The sequence below is a fragment of the Gouania willdenowi genome, chromosome 7, assembly GCF_900634775.1.
Source record: "Gouania willdenowi chromosome 7, fGouWil2.1, whole genome shotgun sequence".
NCBI classification, from domain to species: Eukaryota; Metazoa; Chordata; class Actinopteri; order Blenniiformes; family Gobiesocidae; genus Gouania; species Gouania willdenowi.
The window spans coordinates 4,898,326-4,908,395 of NC_041050.1; the positions used below are offsets into that span (position 1 = coordinate 4,898,326).

The following is a 10,070-nucleotide window of genomic DNA, read 5'->3' on the forward strand; positions in this document are numbered from 1 at the left end:
GCAGCATAGGGTCCCCCTCTGACATTTAATAAGTAGTTTTTATGTATTCTAGTTTTAAGTCAGATATGTAATGAGTCATTTTTGGCCTCATTCAGTCAAACTCTTTCCAAAGTCAGTAGCTGACGTTAACCTGCGCACGGTGAAGCTCGAAGGATCCACCGTCTAAATTTAGATGTTTCCACGTAGCTGTGAGTTCTGCCACGTAGTTAATACTTCTATCATCGCACATCAAAGAGGAAGGAAACGTTGACAGCCGAGGAAGAAAGAAGATCTACGTCTGTGGTCTGCAGAAAGAGTAACAACATGAAGAAAGGTGATCTTTGTCAGGTATAGGACGAGAAATCTGCAGACAGCGAAGGTCAAACAAGGGTATTTTCATCAAAGGTTGACGCTATAACAAGTGCAATCTCTCTTTGCGACGCTATATGTTAGCAATGTCCCGATACAACTTTTTCACTTCCGATACGATACCGATATTGCTGCCCTGCGTATAGGCCAATACCGATATCGATCCGATGCGATATCAGCACAAATCATACATACTTTTTTGACTTATTTTGTAGTGTGGAATGTTTGAAAAGGCTTGATCAAGTGATGTCACTCAAACAGAGAACAATAGTCAACAACAGTAGGGATGAGAAAAACGGACCCATTTATTATTAACCAATTTATTACATAAATTGGAAACTTCAACATAATATTCTCTGCTCTTATATTGTGTTGCAGCAAATGTGAATTTCCCCTCTGGGGATTAATAAAGGTGTATTATTATATTCTATATAATTTTAATTCAAATTCCTCAGATTTTTTTCATCCTTTAAAAAAAAGTTTTTAATATAGATTTCTAGCTTTACTCTGATAACTATGTATTATGTTTAAGTGTCTTTATTTCTTTTTTTTTTATTATTGTTTTTGTTTCTTTTTAAAGGTTAGATTAAATTATTTGAATTAATTAATTTCAAAACATTTTAACCTTTTATTTAGTTTTTTTTAACAAGTAATTGTAATTGTTCTTGTATTATGGTTGTGGAATTTTGTCATGACAATGTTAAGTGTGAAAGGTTTATTTCTACTTTATTTTTTTTTTTATTAAACAAACATGTAATAGTTCTATTAATAATCATTTATCTTCTTTTTGAGTTTCCTGAAAAACCTTGTCTGAATAAACAAAACATAAACTTAACAAACTGCTCTAATAATTTGTGTGTAAAACATCTTCAAAGACTCTTAGAAAAAGATAAAACTGTGGGATTCTAATTGTTTTATTTAACCTTTGACCTTTGTCCAGCTCCCACATGATGACATCATCAGAGGGGTTGGAGGTTCTCAGTGTGACCTGAAGGTCTGGACAGTGAGTGGCTCTCAGGGGCCTCCTGTGTTTACCTGACAGGGAACATGAAACACGTTTTAACTGTTTGAAATTCCCGAGCCTTCCAGGTTTGTCTGAGGAAGGAGAGAGAGAGAGAGAGCGATTCACTCCACCACGTGTCCAAGGATTCCAAAGCAGAGATTGGCAACTTTTATGGTTATCTGATATCCTCAGATCAGACAATCACAGGGAGGAGTTATAGGACAGTGTCATTGACACATTAAGTATTGAATAAAAAAGGCAGTAGCTATCCGTACGGTTGCCGTATCAATATACCGACATTCTATCTGTACGCAGTGCCCTTATTTGTCCAGTTTAGGTCACGCGATAGGGCAGTCATTGGTCAGTTTAGGTCAAGTGACTAAGACTAAACCTAACCGTAAACCTAACCCTAAAAAATGTTGCGATTTAGGGTTATAACCTAACCCTAAGATGTTACGTACGTGTACTTCTGTAATGGTAGCAATAGCACTGGGGGCTGTCCGTACGGCAACCGTTCAAATAGACACTTTCTAAAAAACTACATTGGAGATGTTGGTCCACACTGACTATTTGTCTGCTGCACATCCTAGATCAGTGGTTCCCAAACAGGGGTACGTGTAGCCCTAGGTGTACTCAGAAAGATTTAACAATTAGTTTAGAAAATTATTGGGAGATGTTCCTAGTTCCTTTTCAGGCTATTTTTGGACAAATTCACCACAAACTAACAGCACAGTTTAATAAAATATTATATTTTCTTGTAATTTATTGAAACAGGATTATTTTATGCTGTTGAGGCCATTTATCACAATTCTGACGATAGGAGACAATAATTACACATTTTACAAAGGAGACTGTACTTACTTACTATTACTACCACTGACTTAATAATACAAAAGTTGCATTTTTTTTTTAAAAAAAAATGTATTTGATAAATTCCACTTTAAATCCCACTCATTGTTTCAGATGTGTAAATTAAGCCTAAGGGAACCAGTTTTGTGAACCAATGAGACACATTTAGGGGTTCAGGAAAGCCTGCTGTTCCACAAATAAAAAAGCATATGAAATTATGGAGAAGGTATTTATGATATGAAGAGTGGGTACACATGATTTGACAAAAATGCAAAGGTGGTACACGGGACAAAAAGTATTGGGAACCATGTCCTAGATGTTAAGGTGGTGTACTAACAGAGCAGTATCCACCTAAGTACAGTAAGAGGCGCATTGGTCTCTAATCTATCACTTGTATTCTTTTATTATTTAATTTAGAACAACGGGGCTTTTCCTTGTGTACAAAACTAGCTGCTACTTTGTGCAGCAATGAACAGTATAATACAAAAAAAAACATTTTAAAATAGGAGGGTAAACAAATAAAATGTGTAAACATACTGTAATAATGGAGGGTTTTAATTATTTAATTTTAATATATTTTGCATCAAAGAAGAAGAAACAGTGAACATTGTTCCTACACGTCATTGGGTGTAACTGCTGTTACGTCAGGTAGACCCCTGCAGTCGGCCCCTCCCCCTTTCTGTTTACTGACATCAAACATGGCGGCCGTGGATGTCATTGTGGACCAGCTCGTGTCTCTGTGGAGGAAAGCGGGCGTCCGGCAGCGTTTCCCCTGGATGTTCCTGCTGTTCTCCGTGCTGGGTTCCGCTGTGAAGGAGCTGGACTTCGTTCCACAGACGTACTTCAGCGGCAGCAGGAACATGTTGAATGTGTGAGTAGCAAAAGGTTAGCTTAGCTCTCAGAGGTGTTCCGGTTCAACCGGTGATCGTTATCATTGGTGAGCGACTTCCGCGTGTCACTGCGAGTATTGACGACAGAAAATTGGGAAATTTGTGTTTTTGTTTTGTTTTATATTATATTTTATCACTTCTTTATACATGTCTTTCTTTGTTACACTTGCAAACAGAAAAATATCAAACTAATCCTACTTGGTAGTAAATAAAAATGTAACGTTTACATCGGAAATATAAAACTTTATTTAAACGAGTGATTGGAACGTGAGCTTTGTTGATCTCATTTATTTTCTAATCTGCTTTTCAGTTTAAAAATGATCAAATCAAATGTTAAAGTGACACGTGCACACCCATAATTTACAAATTATTGTATTAAACTAAACTTACTGGTTTGTTGTAACCCTGTGTGTGTGTGTGTGGGGCAGGTATTTTGTTAAAGTGTCCTGGGGCTGGACGCTCCTGCTGCTCACTCCCTTCCTCCTCCTCTCCAACGCCTCCTTCAGCCGTAGCGTCTCCTTCCTGGGGCAGCGCCTGCTTTCTCTGCTCGTTGCTACGGCGATGTGGTTTGTGTGCACAGAGACCTTCTTCTACATCGAGGACGTCACCGGTTCATGCTACGAGAATCACATGATGACCGCAGTCAACGCTGAGTTCGTGACCAAAGCCGCGTGCAGACGAGCCGGTTTCCACTGGAACGGATACGACATCTCTGGCCACTCCTTCATCCTGTGTTACTCCTCCCTCTTCATCATGGAGGAAACCGCCGCCATGGCCTCAGTGAACGCAGCCAGTCTGTCCTCCCTCCCCAGGCTGGTCATGAACCTGCTCTACTTGGCCTTGAACCTCATCCTGGTCATTTGGGTGTGGATGTTCGTCTGTACGTCGGTTTATTTCCACGACCCGTCTCACAAGCTGCTGGGGACCCTGTGTGGCCTGCTGTGCTGGTTCCTGACGTACCGGGTTTGGTACCTGAAGCCTCTATCACCAGGACTTCCTCCACAGCGACACTCCAAGGACCAGAAGCAGCACGCGTGAAAGGAAGCGCCCTCCGCGTTGTTTCAAACACTACAGCCACCTCAGTCCTCCATGTCTGGGTCCAAGCTGCCTGCGCTGCTGTAAGATATTTAAAGATATTTCAAGGTGTTCCCTCCTCGCAGGAAGGTCGTTGTTCCCAAAATGACTTTTGAGTAATCTGAGATGAAAGCAGCTACACAAGTGTTTTGCTCTGCTTTAGATTCACTACAGGATTCTGCTTTTTAGATGCGACAATGTTTACTGCAGACGAGATGCGTTTGTTCTCCATGAAGCTCCGTTAACAATGAGCTACAGTTCACTCGTCAGTTGTTGTGTGAACAATGTTTGAAAGGTTTGCTTTGAGGTGATTAAATTAGCAGCTACAGGAAGAGTTTGTCATTTATGTTCAGCAGCATTAGCGTGGGATCAAGTATATTTATTTTCTCAATGTGTTAGATATTATTCTATAGATTCTGTTTTCCATTCATTGAGTGTTAAATGTCTGACCAGCTAACTATACATTCGTTTAAACTAAGTGTTTCCATTGTGTTTTTTTGTTTTTGTTTAACTTAACTGGTTTTAAAGCAAACTGTTAAAATACAAGCAGTGCACAAGCATTTTTTTAAAGACTCGTCATCAGCTACTGTTCCTGGATCTGTATGTGCCTTTGTTTGCAAAAAGCAATAAAACAAAAATGGAACAAAAGGGAAACATCGAGGGTGTTTCTGTGTAACACAAAATCAGACATTTTTTTTTAATTCAACATTTTGCGTGAATGTTCAGGTAAAGAAGCCACTCAAAAGTAGGTGAGACCAGGGCTTCTTGTCACTCCAAAATTTGTCACATTGTAATTATTTTGTCCACCAGAGGGCGCAACTAAAAAGTGTAATACTAGGCTGCGTCCGAATTGTCCCTCCTATCGCCTTTCCTATCCACTTTTCCATAACCCTGTGGATAGCGTCACGGGGTTAAGGAAAGGTGTTAGGAGAGGAGTTATTGTTTTGACAATCAGACACCCTTCCACTAGGTGACAATAATCTGACAGCCATGAAGGTTAGTGACGTCTGGTGAAAAAAGTACAAATTTCAATTACATATTACAAAATATGGGTTTTAGATTATTTAAAGTTGTTCAAAGCATATTATTGCATTACATGATCTCCGACTTGTCCTTTGAGTTTCTGTGGTCGCCGCAAGGAATTGTGGGTCAGCATTATCTCATCTCCTATGGTAAAGGAAAGGAAGCATTCAGCCTCTTTTCCCTAGTTTAAAGAGAACTTGAACGTTTTTTATCATGGCCACTACTTAAACACTTCCAGGGGTGAAGGAACAGTGGATAGGAAAAGGAGATAGGAGGGAATATTCGGACGCAGCCCTAGTTTTCTTCCTTTACATGGTCACGTGTCATGTCCTGTCTGAAAACAGAATAGCAAATTGTGAGGTGAGATGAACACCAATTAACCCTTTTGCACAACTCAAAGTAAAAAATATCCATCCATCCATTTTCTTCCGCTTTTATCCGGGTCGCGGATCAACTTTATATATTTAAAATAAGTTTCTTTCAGATAATAATCCTAACAGTGACACATGTGGACTTGCTAGAGGAGAGATTAAGGCCTCCTGTCATACCTCAGTCATGTATATGTTTTAAGATAACTTTAAGCTAGCACTAGTGTTAGCAAACATGTCAGTTTGGGGCAACATGTTGCGGTTAATTGTCACGTGTTTTCATGACTTTTTCAAGCTAAATTATAAACATTTCCTGTGCCTGACTTCAATGTTCACTTTCAAGTATTTTATTGTTTTGTTTTATTAGTTGCAAAATTCCGTGTGACGTCTGACCCCATATAGTGAGACAACTTACCCGATTGTGGGGCAACATGTCACATGTTCACTCTCTATTTGATTGCTTATAACTCTGCACTGACACAAGATATGAAAATGACATGAATGCAAAATATATACCTGACACTTTGGTCTTTCATCTGGTACACATTTTGCCTTTATATGATATGATGCATTGATTCTAAGAAATATACGAGTGTAAAAAGTGTGACAAGCCTTTTTTAATATAAATTATGATTATTAATAATAATAATGATGATGATGATGATGATGATAATAATAATTTAGGCACCCTAAACAGTAATGTATATATTTAGTAAAGTAATAATCTCCAGGCTTATTATAAGTGGTCCTCGGTCTAATATTGTGCAGCTACCAAAGTAAACACACAAAATTACTTCAAAAAATACACAAAATGACAGAGAAATACACAAAACAATAGCAAAAACTTAAAAATATATGAAAAACAATTTATAACACCAACTAAAATACACAGAATGGCAACAAGATATATACAAAATGACTCTAAAATTGAAAATTATTAAAAACCATAACAAAAATACACAAAATGACCACACAAAAATATACAAAACAACCATGAAATACACAAAAAAAAAGCAAAGCAATAAACACAAAATTAATAATAATATACATATAACATACTAAACACCAACCAAAATACACAGGATGGCAGAAAAATATGTACAAAATTACTCTTAAAAACACACGACAACAGAAATGCACAAAATGACTACAAATAAAAACTAAACAGAAAAATACTTAAAACCATAGCAAAAATACACAAAATGACAACAAAAACATGAAAATAAATACAAAACAACCAAGAAATACACAAAAAAGCAAATAAATATACAAAAATTAGTAATAACACACTAAACACCAACTCAAAATATATGCAAAAGAACAAAAATGAACAAAATAATTCCAAAAAGGCACAAACCCTTTGTTCGTTCCTGTGTTAATGCTCAGATCGGTCATTATTCTAAATGAATGTGGACAATGCTGTAATACAAGCAAAAAATAAAAACACCTACAAAGATTTAGTTTTCATTATTTATTTCCTTATTGATGGCAACTGAATAAATTAAGGCCTATGAACAAACATCATAAAAAGCACCATAAATAAATGCATATATAGATATAAAAAAAAAAAATCAAAAGAAAAAGATAGAAAATTAAATATTACTGTGAATTATAACAGCCACAAGTCACAACAAGAAGTTCTCCACCTGATTACTTTTGTGTGATCCAGACCTGACCCTTTAGATGACATGTTTCCTCCTTCCTCTTCACTTCCTCGTGGTTTTGCAGGAAGAGGAAGTGGAGTCACAGCAGGTGTGCTTGTAGTAATCATAGAATGCAGCAGGACAGTGCAATGATTGGCAGGTTATGGCGTTCGTTCTTTGTCACAAACTTGTCACAGTTGGGCACTGAGGTCAACGCAAACAACAATTCACACACTCCGACATCAGACTTTGCACTTAACATATGGAGATTTCAAATGATCTTCCCGTGTTTGATACGGTGGCCCTGAAGTGCAAAGCATGAATGCAAAAAAAGAAAGAATACACACAAAAGACAAAACACGCAAAAAAAAAAAAAACGCAAACACGAAAGACAACCACAAACACAAAAAAGAAAATACAAATGCAAAAAAAAAAAACAAACGCATGAAAGAAAACGCAAAGACAGAAAAGAAAACACAAACGCAAAAAAAGAAAATGCAAATGCAAAAAAGAAACACAAAGAGGTAGGTAGTTGGAGGGGGGGTTCTCTCTTTTGCATACGTGCTTTGCACTTCAGGGCCACCGTGAAACTGAACCCTGAAAGTCAAGAAGTTCCTGCTCAAATCACAGACATCACTAAATTCTGTCTTCTTACAAACACAAATCAACCCTCAGGAGTGACACAGCAGAAAGACGCTGGGATTAAAGGAGCAGGTCCTCGTCTTTGGTTCAGAAATGTTACTGCCATCGGTTTTAGGGAAGAAAAATAAATAGGGAAACATTCCCACTCACGTCCACATCAATGGAAAACTACAGGAAGATGCTTTTATTTGACAGTTTATGGATTAAAAACTAAACTCTTTGAATGAAATCAAATACTTTCAGATGAAAAAATAGGATTTAGTGTATATTCAACATTTACAGATGAAATAATATGTAAGGTTTCATTTATTCTGACAACTTTTCTTCAGGGAATCAGATCTCCTGACGTGTTTCGGCTGCCAACTGTCAGTGTTCCTCAGAGGCATCTAGTGAGAGAACTCTCAGGTTGGCCACGCCCCAGAAAGAACTCATAGGGCCACATTATCAACATTTATGTTAGCATTTAGAATAAATACCAATCTGAGCGTTAATAAAGGAAAAAACAAATAGTTTTGCCTTTGTGTGGGTTTTCTTGGTGTTTGTTTTCGACCTTTTTGTTTTTTTAATTGATTTTGTCTATTTTCTTGTCAATATGGCATATTTTTGTTGCCTTTTTGTGTGTTTTTCGAGTTATTGTGTGTTTTTGTTATATTTTTTGTATTACTGTTGCCTTTTTCTGTATTTCGCTCTCATTTTGTGCAATTTCGTTAGTGTGTTTTTGAAGTTGTTTTGTAGATGTTGTTGTTATTGTTTAAGTGGTTGTTAAGTGTGTCTTTGTTATCATTTTGTGTACTTTTGTTGACATTTTGTGCATTTTGCAGTTGTTTTCTGCATTTCTAGAGTTTGTGTGTTATTTTGGGCTTCATATAACTTTCAACTTCCTGAATTACATTTTTGTTTCGGGGGCTGCACAATAGTAGACTGAGGGCCGCATGTGGCCCCCGGGCCGCCAGTTGCCTATGTCTGTCATAGGGACACATGAAAACAATCAGTAGATGCTTTAATGCTTTCCTTATGAGAGAACTCATAGGCATACATCAAAGCAATCCCTATGCCTCTGAGGAAGACTGACAGTTGGCAGTGGAAACTTGTCAGGAGATCTAATGTCCTGAAGAAAAGAAAAAAAAAATGTTGTCAAAAAATAAAACAAAATTAACTTGATGGTATTTTTTACAGATGAAAGTTCAACCCAATTTTTTTTTTTTTTTTCAAAATGGAAAGTTTTGTTTTGAAATCACCAAAAATGTGCATTTGGGAGAAAAGAAAATGTAATCTCAAAAAACACAAGTAAATGTCTGTAAATTTCAAAATCTCTTAATAAAAATGCATTGAAAAGTATGTAAAGTTAAAAATAAATTAAAAAAAAATGTCAAAATATAAAAGAGGTGTAACATAAAGTAAAAGTACCATTTAGAGAGACGAGAACTAGAATGGTAAAAACGTAGAGGGAAACATCTAATGCAGAGGTCCTAAACTGACGGGTCGGGACCCTAAAGTGGGCTGTGAACCTGTTTTTAGTGAGTCACATGCATTTGCATGGACATAAGTCATTAGGTTCCTGTGCTTTTATTTTGAAGGACATTTAGTTTGCTTTCAGTGTCAGCGCTATTAATACACGCAAATTCTCTCTGGAATGATGTTTTCTTACAAACACAAATCAACCCTCAGGAGTGACAGAGCAGAAAGACGCTGGGATTAAAGGTGCAGGTCCTCGTCTTTGGTTCAGAAATGTTACTGCCATCGGTTTTTTTAGGGAAGGAAAAAAAACGAGGAAAACATTCCACATGGAAGGAAAACATTCCACATGGAAGGAAAACTACAAAACGATGCTTTTATTTGACAGTTTATGGATTAAAAACTAAACTTTTTGGAAGGAAATCAATTATCTTAGATAAAAAAAAAATAGGATTTTGTGTATATTCAACATTTACAGATGAATGTTGAACCTAGAATAATTTTCTTCTTTTTTGCCAAAAACATTTTTGAAAAAAGTATTACTCTTCTTTAAATTTTAATAATCTCTTAATGAAAATGTATTGAAAAGAAGCTACAACAAAAACAAAACAAAACAAAAAAACGTCAAAATATAAAAGAGGTGTCACTTAAAGCTGATATCCGGAGTTTCTGAGAAATCTATGTTTATGTATGATTCTTTTGAAATGCATAAAAATACCTAACTAGTCTACTGCCAGTGGTCATTCATATACATTAATGTAAATAAGTCCCTCCT

At 36.6% G+C, this 10,070-nt stretch overlaps 1 protein-coding gene across 1 annotated transcript; it reads left to right on the forward strand.

The window, feature by feature from the left end:
- Positions 1-2,893: 2,893 nt before the first annotated feature.
- Positions 2,894-4,767, forward strand: fitm2 (fat storage inducing transmembrane protein 2). Its single transcript, XM_028453488.1, has 2 exons — positions 2,894-3,071; positions 3,519-4,767. The coding sequence occupies exons 1-2, from the start codon at positions 2,899-2,901 to the stop codon at positions 4,126-4,128; spliced, it is 783 nt and encodes a 260-aa protein (XP_028309289.1). The 5' UTR covers positions 2,894-2,898; the 3' UTR covers positions 4,129-4,767.
- Positions 4,768-10,070: the final 5,303 nt, after the last annotated feature.